We start from the raw sequence: 17,210 nt of genomic DNA, 5'->3' as shown, positions 1-17,210 counted from the left end.
GTAGCCACAATGAAAGGCCAGTTGATGGGATTATAGCCTCAGGTGAATGCCAGAGATTAGTCCATATGAGAAAGTCCAGGGTTTTTCCTTTCTGGGGTCCAGATCCCAACCTCATCCTTACCTCCTCAAACAAATGGGACCCAAATTCTTTTGGTGTCAGGGGTGAAGGTCTCGGCTTCTGAAACTGCTTCCTGCTGGCAAGAGATGTAGAGCTGTCCCTGCTTCAAGGGGGTCCCAAAGAGAAGGTTAACTGGAACTTAGCACAGGCTGCATCCAGGGAACAATGGGAGACACTGGCTGGTACCTGTTGTTTGTTACCAACTGTAGGTGAATGGCCTGTAGTCTGGAAGACACAAATCTGACAAAAAAGACTGCAGGGCCCAAATGCCAGGATAAAACATGCTTAGCTCTGATTTGGATTCAGTTTTCTAGTCATGCAGTATCAAATCCACCCCATAGCCAGACTCAGGAATAGCCAGGTGAGTAACATTCCCTTTCCAAGGAACATAATGGGGAAACTGAGCCAGGAGGATCCCATCTTAGACTGAGGCTAAAATTGTCCTCTCAGCTTTTCCAGATGCTGACTTCCCACCAGTATTACATTGTCTGAGTAGCTTGTGGCATTTCTCTCAAATGGTGGATTACTGATTATTGATGGATTATGACCCATCAGACAACTCAAAATAAAATCCTATGAGCTTTTACCTCAAACAGCAAGTTTCACTAATCACAGTTTAGGAAAAACTTTTCCAGGATTTACATCTCAAAACCTAAATTTGTCATGATGTAAAAAGTCAATCATTACAGATTGCTATACACTTGCAAATTCTCAGCAAGCCACACATAATCCAAACAAACTTTTTGGCTCATTTACACATTAAAACAATAACCAACAATAGTCACATTATTTTAGCAGTAACCAAATTATGAAAAGTTGCTTGACATAACTGATAGAAAAACTTGAAACAAACCCATTACGAATCAGGTGACTTCAATTTTGTTAAATTCATTTCCAAATTACTTTACACAGAGAATTAACATCTCATCATTAACAGTTAAAGCTACAAATTTAAAAGAGCATGCTTACCCAAGTTCAGAGGCTAGCTTCTTTACCTTGAGCAGGATGTGCTGAACCTGGGCCCCAGGACCCAAGGCCATTGCCAGTGGGACCCAGGCTGTAGCTGTTGCCCCTCCCCCCCCTCCCTTTCCGAGGTGGGGGAGGGAGAAATCAAAGGTGAGGGGTAAAGGATGAAACTCTCTTCTCCTATGAGAGGGGTTAACATATACCCTCTTGACTCAAGGGAAGGGAGTGGGAGAAAGGAGTGACCAGGGTTGTAAGGAGTTTCAAAATTCTTTAAAACCTCCAGAATCTGCCAAGATATTTTTAGCTGTTCTAACTTTTCCCTGTAACCTCCATGAAGGAGGATTCAGGGGTGTAGAGGGAAGGGAGTAAGTAAGCCTCAGGGAACCGAAAAGCAACTGCAGTTTTTCCCCAATTCTCTAGCACTGAGAGAATTAACAGAATTGCACATACACTTCCTGATAGGGCATCTGTCCTTGTCCTCTATTGCTGTGGAAGGTTTCCCCAAGTCCAAGGCCTCGAACCGACCCAGTGGACTGAGAGCCTGAGAGCGGCAGGCCCAGTGTAAGACAGCCTCCTAACTGTCTGCCCAAAAAGCACCTCCAAGCCTTGGTTCTTGGAGAGTAACCCCAACTGCAGAGAATGAAGCGGGGGAAGGGAGACTTACATACATTCTAGTCTTGGCTGAAGAACAACTTGGGGTTAGTCAGTTTCTCCATACAGGCCACCAAAATGATGAGGTTTAAGGATTCTGGGGTGCTGGGACCTCAATATCACAACAAATGGGTCCTGCCTGAAAGAATTCGACCCAAGCCTTCTTTCAGCCAAAGACAAGGTTTATTAGAACATCTGTCATATTGGGCAGACTCTTCAGGAGTTTGAATGTTAATGAGCTATTGGCTAGATTTTAAGAATCTAAGCCTGTACTAAGTTTTAAAGTAGAGCATTATGATATTTTCCTATATACTATAATATTGAATAACTGATGTATGTTTTTATTCCCATGCTAAACTGATACTAATAGGATGCCTTATACCTACTATCACTGAGCTTGATTCTTAAGATTTTTTTTTTGATTGAATAAAAATGCCTGTGATTCCATTAAGAGTCATCAGAAAATCAAGAAAAACAGTGTTGCATGTCTTTCAGTCTGACTTATGTTTATTTGAAAACTTGCCAAGAAATATTCATTAGAATTCAATTCTAATCTTGTTAGCAACTAAAAATTTAAATTGCTTTAAACATTTCAATTTGGATATGGATAGGAAGTATGTTATATAAAAGCTACTGTTACAGTAAAGATGGTTTAGTTCTGCTTAATCAAGTTATTGCATGTATTTTATATTTATGTATTATACAAACATTTTGATGTTATTGTGAATTATGTTAACATGACCAATTTACAATGCATTCTGAAAACTAGTTTTTCTTGAAAGGCTGTACATTTGGTTCATTGTTCATCATTATTATTTCACAGAAATAAACATATAGCCATGTAAATATAAGATTTGATCTTTCTGTTGAATTGCAGGCTTTTATCAATAACTGCCTGCTAGACATCAGCACTTAGATGTCCCTTAGGTATCTCAAACTCAACAAGTCTAAGGCATAAGTAATTATCTTTTCCCCTAAATCCACTTGGCCTCCTATCTTCCCTAATTTTTTGTGTGTGCCATCCTTCTTATCACCGAGGTTTGCAACCTCAGTTATCCTTGACTCTTTACCTTCCCACACCTCCCATATACAATTAGTTGATTCCATTCCCAAAACATCTCCCTACTAACATTACAATCATTTCTCCCTTTTCCAAAGGACTCAGTCGCTATGATCTGGTCATGCTATTCTCCTTTTCAAGAAATTTCAGTAAATCCCCTTTGCCTCTAGTTTGAAATATAAACTCCAATTGACATATTTTTTTAAAAATGCCTACGTATATTAATTCTATAAAATATGGAGTGTCCTCCATTCCTGGAATGTTCTCTTTGCTCATCTTAAAACTTGAAATCCCTAGCTTCCTTCAAAGTTCAGATCAAAGGTCATCTCCTAAAGAGTCATTTTTTGATTCATCCAGGTTTTTGCCCTCTCCCAGTTATTTCATCTTTTATACATCCATACATATACACACTTTTATGTGTGAGTGTAAGTGAGGCAGTGAGGATAGAGAGTTGGCTTCAGAACCAGATATGTCTGGATTCAGGTCCTATTCTGACACATCCTGTCTGTGCAACCCTGGCCAATTCACGTAACCTCTCAGTGCTCTAGACACCTCTCTTAGACTATAGGTTTCAGAGAAGGTGCTGAGCTGCATTATTGAGGGAATTATTTTACCTAGAAGTTCCCTATACAAATGAAATGACAGATTCAGTCCCTATTCCTTTTTATCTGTGTACATGTTGTTTTCTCAGGTGGAGTGTTATATCCTTGTTCTTGTCATTCTACCCCAGCACCTGGCACTCAGCCAGTTAATAAATTTTTGTGGAAGTGACTATAATAAAGTGGCTTCCATAGTGATAATGTAAATACATATTTCTATTTCTTTAATTTTTTACATTAGCAATATTAAAATTAATTCCTCCCTTAAAATCATAGTTTCCTGCCTTATTTTTGTGTGTGCATGTGTGTATGTGTATGTGTGTGTGTGTGTGTGTGTGTGTGTGTGTGTGTGTGTATATATAAACACTCTGAATTCTTGAAGACTACTAAAAGAGTACAAGCTATGGTAGGTCTCATCAGGTTGGAAAGTCTTTGAATATAGAGTGTTCTTTTATCTCGTTAAATGTGAAAAGGCTTATCACCAGAATGTGATAAAATTTTTAGCTGCTCTCCTAATCTCCAGTTTTGTATCACCAACTACCTACTGGACATCTATGTTCAGTATGTTCAAAATAGAACCATATTATCTTTCCCCCAAACCCTCCTTTCTTCCAAATTTCCCTAGTACTGTTAATAGTCCCCTAATCCAAGTCTCACAATCTTACTGTTGTATTAGATTTCTCATTTGGATTTAACCCATATATCCATTCTTTTATCAGGGCCTTCCATTTCTACCTTTGCAACATCTCTTGTTATACTTCCCCATTTATCTTCATATATATATAGTTGCTACTCTGTTATATCACTACCCCAAACTTGGATTATTGCAGTAGTCTGCTGCTAGGTCTCCCTACCTCAAATCTCTTCATTCTCCACTTCATCCTCCATTCAGCCATCAAAGTGATCTTTCTAAAGTGCAGCCCTGATCATGCCAACCCCCTACTCAATAAACTCCAGTAACTCCCTATTACCTCTAGAATTAAATATAAATCGTCTGTCTTTTTAAAGCCTGTCACAATCTGGTCACCTCTTCCCTTTCTTCTTATATTTTACTCCCTTCTAAATACTCTTAATATAAATCAACACTTATCTTCTTTCTGTCCCTCAAAGATGACACTCTAACTCCTAACTCCTTTTCACCAGCCCTGGAATGTTCTTTCTCCTCTTCACCCACTTACTTCAAGACTGAGCTTGAATAACTATTTTTTGTAAAAGACTTTTCCTGTTTTTCTTCTTTTCTCCCCGCCCCCCACTACTCACACATTAACTCTGAGATTCCTTTCCATTTATATTCTAGATTTTCTATGTATATAGTTGTTTGCCTGCTATTTCCTTCATTAAAATGTGAAGTCTTTGGGGACAAAGGACCATATTTTTCCTTTCTTTGCTCCACTCCTTAACAGTGTCTGACATTTAGTAAATGCTTAATAAATACTTGTTGTAGTTTGAGCACCTCATGAAATGTGGAGGAGTTACAGTTAGCACTGGTGAAGAGAGTAACCACACCATTGAAAATTTGTGTCATTCAAAATATCAGTGTCAAAAAAACATTTTCTTAAAGTAAATGAGGGGTATCCTCTGAAATGCAGACTGTGCTAAATGCTATCTTCAACTTATTCAGGAGTTGAAATTACATGGCAAAAATAATGCCTTATAAATATTAATTGAAATGACAGTGAAATGACAGTAGTAAATTGTTTTAATATTTTCTTTGAAATGACAGGTTTCTTCAACAGAGGTTAAAAAAGTCAGTGCCCTATAATCGAATGAAACTCATGGTTGTGGGAAATACTGGCAGTGGAAAAACTACATTGTTGCGACAGTTAATGAAATATAAAAGAACAGATTTGAGCACACCAAGTACTACAATAGGCATAGATGTAAAAGATTGGTCTATCCAGCTGAGGAACAAAGGGAAGAAAGAGCTGATCCTAAATGTCTGGGATTTTGCAGGTAGTCATTTCAAACATTTCATTTAGCTCAGCATTTACTAATTAATTATATAAACCTTTTGATACTATTATCAAGTTGTTAACCGTGTTTGACACTAGAAACAAACATTTTCAACTGCTTATCATGGCATTGTGTTTGGAAATTACTGTTTTCACAAAGGTTGAACTGATAGAATGAAAAACTCCAGTAGATCTTACCAAACCAGCAAGGTTTTGACTATGGGTTTAGTGTATTTGACTATGGGATTGTATGTATGTCATCTGAGGAGCACTCTAGATAAATTTCTAAAATCTCATTGCTATTTTGGTTGCAGTCTTTTTGGTTTTAGTAACTCCCAAAGTTCTGTAAGTTGTAGAGGAATTGTTGGTTACAGTTGTGGAGGTAAGTACATATACCAATGAAATCACAGATGCATGATATGTTGAAGAGAAGTCGTAGTACAGAATTTAGAAAACCATTTATTTTTCTTAAAGCACATAAAATAAGACTGATGGTGGGAAAAGGAGGAATCCTAGGACTGGTCCCTTTTCCTCAGCTCTACCAGTGGTGACTTAGCCACCATAATAAAGGTAGTAGTGAGGTGGCAAAAGGTGGGGGTGTGGTGCTAGCATTCTCAGAATTAAGATCACATGTGTTAAACTCTGGCATACGTTCTGGGAATCCCCAATAAAAAGCCAATTATTTCTCTCTTTTTATTTTGGTGAGGCAATCAGGGGTAAGTGACTTGCCCATGGTCACACAGCTACATGGTCAACTGTCTGAGGCTGGATTTGAACTCAGTTCCTCCTGACTCCAAGGCCAGAGCTATGTCTACTGTGCCATCTAGCTGCCCTTATTTCTCTCTTTTTAAAATGACAATTCATTTTCGTGGTTAATTTGTCTAGTCAGATCTTGCTGTAGTACTTCATCTTGACACAGAAGTGACTTTATGTTTTTGAAGCCTATGTCAGTGAAATCATAAGTAGTGGAAAAACTACATTGTTGCAACAGTTAATGAAATATAAAAGAACAGATTTGAGCACATCATGGTTGAATCTGTCAGAACTGGAAATGTGTCAAATGTGAACCGATGATATACTGATATCATGGCTCTTGCTCTTACTTGTGATCTTAGACAAGTCATTTAACATTTAACCTTTGAATCCCTATTTTCTTTCTTTTTTTTTTTAATTTAGATTTATATTTTTGACATTCATGTGAACTTTGGCAAGTCACTTAACGTTTTAGGGCTTCACTTTCCTTATCTATAGATGATATCTTGAAATCTCTAATTTGGTTATGATATCTCATGAACCATCTGTTGTGGTTTCAGTGGTGTCAGTGAAGGGGGAGTATCCACACCACTGAAATCACATTCTGTCCAATAGCAATTATTATTATATCAGAAATGCATAGTTGCTTATGGTTTACAGGCATGGAAAATATGTATGACTTTTTCATTTAGGACGAGAAGAGTTCTACAGCACTCACCCTCACTTTATGACACAACGAGCATTATATCTTGCTGTGTATGATCTTAGCAAAGGACATGCTGAAGTAGATGCTATGAAGCCATGGCTCTTCAACATAAAGGTGACTAACAATTTAAGAATTTTAAAGAATTTCTTTTAAAATTCTAAATAATTTGGTCTTAAGTAAATTCATTTAAAGCAGTTACTTTCTGTTGTCTCTTCATGAATCAATACATTTTAAAGAAAGGTTAATATAATAAAACGACATATATGCTATTTGCCTTCATAGATTTTTTAAGTAATTTAGTAGCATGATGTTTCTGAACAGACCACAGTCTGTGATCAGTTATGCAAATGGTCTAAAGCAAGGTTTGATGCTAAATTGCAGTTAGAAAATAAAGATGTAATATTTTTCATCCAAATTCCTAGACTCCACCCTGAAATATCTCCCTATATGTCTTCTTTAAAACCCATAGTCAAAAAAATGAAAAACAAATTCTAAATAATGGCTTTTGAATAAATATTCTATGAGCAAAACTCTTTTAATAACTAACTATGTAGTATAGTTAATACCTCATTTATACAATAGTGGTAGGAAACATGGCATAGAGGTGAATTTTCTATATAATTGAAGATCACTCCTTTATAGGAAGCAGTGCTATTTTATATAAAATTTTTTATAATAGTGTTTGTAAATACATATATTTCTATGCCTTGTTACATGGAGCATACTAAAATAGTTTAAAATTTTTTTGATGAGCCAGAATTTTCATTATTAAAATTGTATATTATACTATGTTTGAAAACTATTGTTCTGTGTCTTAAAAAAGAATAAATACATAAGTACATGAACTTTGTGATGACTATTTTGATTGTGGTGAGTATTTTGGGTACTTCTTGGTTTTCTGGTCTGTTTTAGATAATTATTGTCAGATGAATTTTCTTCAGGCAAATGAGGCTGTTATAATAATTTTTATTTAGACTCAGAAGATCCAAAATTTTAATTCATAGACCTTTGTGAAAAAGTAAAAATATAGATTATTAGTTTCTCTGATATTTTCCTTATTCATCCAGAGATGTTCATTTTAACACAGAAGCCAAAATATATTCTTAGGAATTTATGAAATCCTTCAGAAGAATCTAATGGATAACTAAAATATTATCATGTTTTAAAAAGACTGATGGCAAACATAATAATAATTACTAATATTATCATTTCACTAAATTACTAATTAATTGCTCATCATGGCATGTAGGTGATACCTGGTTTTTTAAGATCTAGGTGGTTTTTACCAAGCTGGAGAGGTTTCAGGTGTGGTCCCAGTAACAGACTTGTATGTATGTGGTTAAAGGACTAATCTGTTTAGAGAGATTAAAAGATTGATCTCTAGATGATTTTTTTTTTTACCATAAATACTAATGATGATCATATAATGAAGCAGAGGGGGGAAATTTATCATATTTATCCTGAATATTATCTATGAACCAGATAACTTGGACTTTCATCTATTGCTGTTCAGTCCTGTGCATAGTCTTAAAAATTATCAGCTATTTGAAGAGAAAAAGAAATGAAATAGAAATTATTCTCTGAGGTTGACCAAAATTTCCTCAGTTTTTGATAGAAGCATAAGAATAGCCTTCTAGAAATTACAATTTAGTTCAACAACAGCAAATGCATCCCTTATTCGAGGCACTCCATTAAATGCTGAGAATGCAAATAGTAGCTAGCATTTATATAGCTCTTACAGATAACTATTTTATCATCGTAACAATCTTGGGAGATACTATTAATTATCCCCATTTTACAGATGAGGAAACTTAGGCAGACACAGGTTCATTGACTTGCCCAAAATCACACGGCTAGTAAGTGTTTGAAGCTGGATTTGAAGTCATGGCTTCCTCATTACAGGTCCTGTGCTATGTCACCTACTATCCCAAGTATGGGGTTAAAAGTGTTTTAGATTAGACTATCAGAAAACTAGATATTTTCTTTTGGATAGCATGTGGGCAGAGGTTTGTTTTTTTTGTTTTTTGTTTTTTTTTTAAACTAACTTTACTAATTTCTCCCTTTAACTGCTACAAGCTGTTGTGATTTATTCACAGTCAAAGGCTTCATTTTACCCAGTTCAGAACACTGAAAAGTCACTTGGGGTAGAGAAACTAGTGTAGTGAATCATGAATTGCTTAGCGTGTAAAGAGGCTGAGATACTTTGAGATCCAGACCCCAAGGAAACCGCTGTCAGAAAGGAGAAAGTAAGAAAGTGAGTAGAGGTAAAACAGGGAGGGGGGGAACCTCCAATTACCAAAGATCTAAGGAAGAAGAAAACTTAAAGACCTCAAACCTAAACAGATAAATCTTAAGGGAGAAAATTAACAACATAAGGAAATACGGCTTTCAGATGAAGTAAAACAAGTTAAGGCATCTATAAATAAGTACTGCAAAATAAAGGGAAATGATCGAACAGTTAAGACAGAAGACCCTAGGGAATATGAGGAGAACATGGGATTACAATACATTATTCCTAAGTGGTTCAAAAGAGAACTGAGAATTAAGAAAACAGAATTTATGGCCTGTACAGCAAAAATAATAGGCAGAATAAAAACCTGTAATCTACAATGGCAGCCCTCACCAAAGTAACAAAAGAGAGAACAGTAGTTTTGGGATGCAAACATATAAAAGTGAAGTCTAGAAGGAGAGAAGGAAAAAGCAGCATTAAAAGAAAATGTGTTCACTATGCAGACAAAACATAGTGATTTCAAAGACATGATGCCTGAAGACAATTTTTAAGGTCTCGCAAAAGAATATTATAAGACAAAAAACCTAAACACCAAAGTGAAGGAAAGAATAAAATAGTCAAATAGAATGCAAAGAATGAGAAGAAAGTGATGACCCCTGTGGTCTCAGAAAGAGAAGCTCTTACAGGGGAGTAGGGAAAGAGGAAGGGGGGGAATTGAAAAGTGGGGAAAAGGAAGTAGGTCTTGTGGTGCGGTAGGGGTTTTCGTTGACATGCTTCTGTGGGTGAAAAGACATCCTGTAAAGCCAGAAGGGGACCTTGTGCTGAGTGAGTATATATTGTTTGAAAAGCCTACTCCTCCTACCTCAGGAAGGGGCAAGTTGGAAAGATACAACTCCTATAGACATTTGGCACCTGGGAGTATGTGAGACCTTTGACCCGGGGAAGAGATTTTAAGGCAAATGGGGAAAGAAAGGTAACCGGGGAAGGTTACAAATCAGTGATGGACTGCATAATCAGGGATATGATGGGGAAAGAGCCCCACTGTGGGACAGTGTTTTCTCTGACACCTGCAATTATTGAAATTGTTTTGGGAATGAGGTACAATGGAAAAAGGAAATTCATGGCACCAGCTCTATAAGGCTATGGCAAGAAGTGACTAGAGAGGAGAGCCTGGAATGGATATGTTTGAAGCTTTGGTTGCAATAGGAATGCAGAAAAAAGAGAGAGAGACACCAGGTAATTAGAAGACTCATGAAACCGAGAACTGTGGTCTATAAAGACAGAGAGGATAGATAATAAAGAGAATAAGAGACATCTTTTTTGGAAAAGTGACACAAAAAATGAAATTTTAAAAACTACTGAACTGTACTAGTTCTTTTAAGGGAGAATCTACATGGATAGGAAGAATTAAATAATCAGATAAATGCAGGAGCAAAAGAGAGTGGATAAGGGGTGAGGGGAAGAGCACCAATAGGAATAGGACCACTTTAAAAAAGACTAAGGTAAAGCCTTTGACAAAGTACTACCCTTTTTTATGCTAAAAAACTTACAAAATGTAAGCATAGAAAGGTGGCATTATATATATATCATAAAAAGTAGCTATCTAAAACCCAAAGCAAGCATCACATTCATTGGTGATGCATTAGAGCATTTCCCAGGAGATAACGAGAGTGAACCATGGATGCCCGCTATTATTTGGTATTTTTCTGGAAAGGCTAATAATAAGATAAGAGAAAGAAATTAAAGGCATAAAGATAGATAAAGAGGAGATAATACTAATTGAGATAAAAACTTCAGCAAAATTGCAGACTACAAATAAACTTTGAAAAATCAACAGTATTTCTATATAATAATAAGACAAAAGGAGAAATAAGAGAAAAGGAAATCCCATTCTAGCTAAATAACCTACTGAAGTACATAAAGACTTTGTCAATTCAATTACAAAATACTCCTTAAAGAAATTAGGAACAACTTAAATAACTGGAGAAATGTTCAGCGCCATGTCAATATAATAAAAATAACAATGTTACCAAAATTAAATTGTACTTTTAATGCTATGCCAATCAAATTACCAAGAGGATACATTGTAGATCTTGATAAAATAATAACAATTCATTTAGGAAAACAAAATCTTCATGTAATACATGACTCCATTGTAAAGTAAGTGTAAAATATGACTCCACTATAATATGAAATAAGACTGGACAGGTAAGTAGAAACCATATTATGGAAGGTCTTAAAATCCAGGCTGAAGATTAATATTTTATCCTGAAGGCAATATAGCGTAACCACTGGAGATTTTTGAATGGGCAGTGTCATGTATGGTCAGATCTCTGTTTAAGATATATAATTTTGACACCTCTGGATAGAATGAAGAGGATAGAAGCTGAAAGCAGAGAAGCCAGTTAGAAGGCTGCTGTTGTAATATGGGTTTGACATTAAGGCTTTACAATGGTATATACAATATGATGAGGCAGCTAGATGATTCAGTGGATAGAGCTCTGGACCTGGAGTCAGGAAGACCTGAGTTCAAATCCAGCTTTAGACACTTACTACCTTTGTGACCTTGGGCTAGTCACTTAACCCTTAAACCACTCAATCCATTGGAGAAGGAAATGGCAAACCACTCCAGTGTCTTTTCCAAGAAAATCCCACAGTATGGTCCACAGGGTCGTGAAGAGTTAGACATGACTGAACAACAATAACAATGATATGATGATATTCTATATTCTATAATATCATGTATAATAGTGTAAGGCTTTTTAATAGTGTATTGTGTATGTGAGTAAGGACGCAGGGATGGATGTGAGAGGTATTATAGAAGTAAAACTGATAAGACTTGGCATCTATTCATTGAGCATCTAAGAAAGCAAAATGCTGATTTGGAGAACTGTATTAACAGTATTTGCAAGGTCTTAAAATAGGAGTTGGGTGTGTAATGTGAGGACATTATCTATATCTTAGCTCAAGAACCAACTTCTTGGTGAGATGTATATGGATTCTGTTATTGTTATTTCAGTTGTGTCCAACTCTTTGTGACCCCAGTTGGGGTTTTCTTGGCAAAGACATTGGTCTGCCGTTTCCTTCTCCAGCTCATTTTACATATGAGGAACCGAGACAATAGAATTAAGTGACTTGCTCAGGTTCACACAGCTAGTAGGTGTCTGAGGCCAGATTTGAACTTCTCAGCCCAGTCCTCTATCCACTGTGCCGTGGAACTACACTTATGTGGAATCTATGCAAGGCTATTTCCAGAGACAGTTAATATGCTTGTACTGGGAAAATTCTTCAGGGTCCCCTAGCACTTTTGAACATTTCTCTTTAGAAGACAAAGCTCATATTGTATTTGAACTGTTAGTATTTCAGTAAATCTTAATTGAAATTTTCTTAGGTGGATAAGAGGCAGACTTGGTGCCATTCTTCACTAAGTGGTTTACTTATGGTAGTAGGGAGAGATAATATGAACCCAGCTGAGGATAAGCTCTAACCCTAGCTGAAACATGCTTTATTAACAAATGCCCAATAAAGTTCCTATCATTTCCTTAAGCAAACAGAGTTGTTGTAATAACTAAGTTCTCAGTCAAACTCCTTTCTTACTTACTCTTCAGCATTTTGCAATCTGGTGTCCAACTTCATTATTCCTTATGGCAAAACAGTATTCCATTATGTTCATATACCACAATTTGTTAAAACATTCTTTAATTGAGGGCAGCCCTCTACTTTCCAGTTTTTTGCTACCAAAAAAAGAGCTGCTATAAATATTTTTGTACATGTGTGTCCTTTTCATCTTTATTTTATATCTTTAGCTCTTTACAACCTTGCCCCAACCTATTTTTCCAGCACTTATTGGACATTGCTCCATTTCTTGCACACTTCGATCCAGCCAAACTCTCTTCATCACTCATAACATTTAGCCCCTTGTCTCTGTGATTTTTGTACTGGGTTTCCCACTATGCCTAGAATATACATCCCAATTTTACCTCAGAGAATTCCTCATTTCCTTACAAATACCACTTTCTACATGAAATCATTCCTGGTTCCCTCAACTGCTAGTACCCTTCCTCTCAGACTACCTTATATTTAACCACTTTATTTATTTTTATTTGTTTCCCTTATATTTATTCTATATTTACTTGTTATCTTCTCCATTAGAATCGTTGTTTTTTGAGAGTAAGAATTAATTGTCTAACTTCTTATGTTTGTTTGCCCTGAACCTAGCACAGCATCGTCACATAGTAAATGCTTGTTGATTGATTGACAATGCATTTGTATAAGTTAGATTACTAAATTGCAGATTTTTAGAAAATCTTCTAATAAAATCATGCTGTTTTCACTGGTAGCACAGCTATTAGGAGTAAGCCTCAACAGCGTTAAAAGTTAACTGAGTTAAAAGTTAATTGAGTTAAAATCTCAATTCTAAATTAAACTTGCATGTTTCATGGCTTTCCCCTACAGGCTCGGGCTTCTTCCTCACCAGTGATTCTGGTTGGTACCCATTTGGATGTTTCTGATGAGAAACAGAGAAAGGCCTCCATAAGCAAAATAACTAAGGAGCTCTTAAACAAAAGAGGGTTCCCTGAAATACGAGATTACCATTGTGTGAATGCTACAGAAGAATGTGAGGCATTGGTAAAACTTCGGAAAAGCATCATAAAAGAGAGTCTGAACTTTAAGGTATTGTATTCTCATATTGGAGCTTATGAGCACTCACTAGTATTAGTTTTCTTAGTTCATTTTGTTTTATTTATATTCATGACAGTGTAGCATTGTATATAGACAGATGGCCTCAAAACCAGGAAGTCATATTTTTAACACATAAATATCCATCTGACCCTGGGCAAGTCATTTAACTTCTCAATGCTCTAATTCTCCAAGACTATAATAAACTGAATTGTTCCTGTTCAAACCAGTTGATCTAATTCTTTTTATTTACATAGCAGCTCATTTTCTTGCTTCACTGGTTAATTTTTTGCCTATTTTAGCAAGACATATGAAAGGGGACAGGAGCTTATGAAATTGATATTTTTCATAGCAAAATTATTTTAAAACTGAACTCTACTTTCAATTAAGCCTTTTTACTCTCCCATAAGAGGGTAGAAATGGAATGTCCTTGTTCCCAAAATTTCAGTCCCATAATGGAAAGTGAGCTTGTTCAATTCAATTCAGTTCAACTGATAATTGTTAAATACATGCTTTATAAAAGACACTCTGCTAGGCTCTGACTAATAAAAGAAAATAAGAAGTAGTCCTAACTTGCAAAGAGTTTATGTTTAATGGAGAAAATAATAATCTCATATAAATAAGATAGATGTTATATTGCATAGAGGGGTTGGACTTGAAGTCAGGTAGACCTAAGATCAAATCCTACTTAAGAAATTCACTAGTTAAGTGACCCTGGGCAGGCACTTTATCTCTCTCAGCATCACTTCCTTCCTCTGCAAAATGGGAATAATAATAGTGATAATACCTACTTTTCCAGAGTTGTTGTGAGTATTAAATGAGCTAATATATGTAAGGCAAGCCTGCAAGCGTTATTTAAATGTTAGCTATAATGAAAATATAAATTAGGATATAATAAGGTTGGAGAAGAGGTGCAAAGTAGTATTAGAGGTTCAGTGAGGGAGAGATCACTTCTGACTATAGGGAAGGATGGGTAAAGTTTCATTAGGTAAGAATTGTTTTTGGTAATCATTAAGTAAGATTTGGTTTATCTTTTTGGGTTCGTGCAGCATCTTGAGGTAGCAGAACACTGAAAGCATATATTTTACTCAGTGAGTAGGTGAATTGTTCCTCCTAGTAAATCACAAAACTTATAAGAATAAGGTCATGAGCTATACTGTCATGTTCCTAAAATATATTTCTATACCCGGCTGTTGTAGTGAATAATCTTGTCAACTATATAAAAGAAAGTGTAGTGGATTAATAAAAATCTATTGGCACTCTTAGCAAATCAATTCAGATCTCCTCCTGATGTTATGAAGAATGCCATGTCATTTATTCATAGATTTTTTTGCACCTTTTATATTAGGTTTTTATCCAATAAGCTTGAACTATGTAAATAAGACAGTATGGAACTTATCTTCTTTTTTTTTTTCTCCCCTTCCCTCCCCAAGACTGTGCGCGATCTGATATAGGCTTTACATATACACTCTTATTAAACATATTTTCACTTTAGTCATGTTGTAAGGAAGAATTAGAACCAATAGGAAGAACCACAAGAAAGAGGAAACAAAACAAAACGGAAGGAAAAAAAGAGCAAATAGTGTGCTTCTATCTGCATTCAAACTCCATAGTTTTTTTCTTTTTTTATTAATTTATTTTGATTTAACAACAATTACTTCCATAAGCTTTTGAGTTTTAAATTTTTCTCCCTCTCCCCAACCTCCCCAAGACTGTGCACAATCTGATATAGGCTATACATATACATTCCTATTAAACATATTTTCACATTAGTGATGTTGTAAGGAAGAATTAGAACAATAGGAGGAACCACCAGAAGGAGAAAACAAAACAAAACAAAACAGGAGAAAAAAAATAGCAAATAGTATGCTTTGATCTGCATTCAAACTCCATAGTTCTTTCTCTATATGTGGATAGCATTTTCCATCATGAGACTTTTGGAGATGTCTTAGATCCTTGCATTGCTGCGAAGGGCTGAGTCTATCAAAGTTAGTCATCACACAATGTGGCTGTTACTGTGTACATCATTCTCCTGGTTCTGTTCACTTCACTCATCATCAGTCTGTACAAGTCTTTCCAGGTTTTTCTGAAGTCTGCCTGCTTATCATTTCTTATAGCACAATAGTATTCTATCACATTCATATACTACAACTTGTTCAGCCATTCCCCAATTGAAGGGCATCCACTCAATTTCCAATTCTTTGCCACCACAGGAAGAGCTGCTATAAATATTTTTGTACATGTGGGTCCTTTTCTCATTTGTATGATCTCTTTGGGATACAGCCCTAGAAGGGCTATTGCTGGGACAAAGGGTATGCACATTTTTATAGCCCTGTGGGCATAGTTCCAAATTGCTCTCCAAAATGGTCGGATCATTTCACAACTCCACCAGCAATGCATTAGTATTCCACTTTTCTCACATTTCTTCCAACATTTATCATTTTCCTGTTTTGTCTTGTTAGCCAACCTGATAGGTGTGACGTGGTACCTAAAAGTTGTTTTGATTTGCATTTCTCTAATCAATAGTGATTTAGAGCATTTTTTCATATGACTATAGATAGCTTTAATTTCTTCATCTGAAAATTGCCTGTTCATATCCTTTGACTGTTTATCAATTGGGGAATGCCTTATATTCTTATGAATTTGACTCAATTCTCTATCTGTTTTAAAAATGAGGCCTTTATCAGGATGTAAAAATCCTTTCCCAGTTTTCTGCTTCCCTCCTAATCTTGGTTGCATTGGCTTCGTTTGTGTAAAAACTTTTCAATTTAATGTAATCAAAATGATCTGTTTTGCATTTCATAATGTTCCCAGTCTCTTGTTTGGTCATAAATTCTTCTGTTCTCTGTAAAGCTGACAGGTAAACTATTCATTGCTCTCTCAGTTTGCTTATAGTATCAGCTTTTATATCTAAATTGTGCACCCATTTTGACTTTATTTTAGTATATGGTGTAAGATTTTGGTTTATGCCTAGTTTCTGCCATACTGTTTTCCCAGCAGTGTTTGTCAGATAGTGAGTTCTTATTTCAGAAGCTGGGGTCTTTGGGTTTATCAAACAGTGGATTACTATAATCAATGATTACTGTGTCTTGTGTAACTAACCTGTTCCACTGATCTACCGCTCTGTTTCTTAGCCAGGACTAAGTTGTTTTGATGATTGCTGCTTTATAATACAACTTAAGATCTGGAATGGCTAGGCCACCTTCCCTAGTATTTCTTTTCATTAGTTCCCTTGATATCCTGGACCTTTTGTTCTTCCTGATTAATCTTATTATTTTTTCTAGATCTGTAAAATAATTTTTGGTAGTTTGATTGGTATGGCACTGAATAAGCAAATTAGCTTAGGTAGAATTGTCATTTTTATTATATTAGCTTGGCCTACCCAGGAGCAACTGATGTTTTTCCAGTTCTTTAGATCTGACTTTATTTGTGTGGAAAGTGTCTTGTATTCTTGGGTTTGTTTTGGCAAGGTAGACTCCTAAATATTTTATGATG

At 35.8% G+C, this 17,210-nt stretch overlaps 1 protein-coding gene across 5 annotated transcripts in view; it reads left to right on the top strand.

Moving 5' to 3' along the window:
• LRRK2 (leucine rich repeat kinase 2) overlaps nt 1-17,210 on the top strand; it is a 228,053-nt gene that overhangs the window by 121,796 nt on the left and 89,047 nt on the right. For all 5 annotated transcript variants that reach the window (XR_003568832.1, XM_027858947.1, XM_027858948.1 and 2 more), the window contains exons 29-31: nt 5,118-5,347; nt 6,792-6,919; nt 13,491-13,709. Coding sequence is in view for 4 of the 5 variants with exons in the window: in XM_027858947.1 (XP_027714748.1) it covers nt 5,118-5,347; nt 6,792-6,919; nt 13,491-13,709 (577 nt within the window). In the remaining variant the exon portion in view is untranslated. The remainder of the gene's footprint in view (nt 1-5,117; nt 5,348-6,791; nt 6,920-13,490; nt 13,710-17,210) is intronic.

Source organism: Vombatus ursinus, unplaced genomic scaffold, assembly GCF_900497805.2.
Source record: "Vombatus ursinus unplaced genomic scaffold, bare-nosed wombat genome assembly UNPS02013950.1, whole genome shotgun sequence".
In the NCBI taxonomy this organism is placed as follows: Eukaryota; Metazoa; Chordata; class Mammalia; order Diprotodontia; family Vombatidae; genus Vombatus; species Vombatus ursinus.
This window is presented reverse-complemented; position numbering and strand designations above follow the sequence as displayed.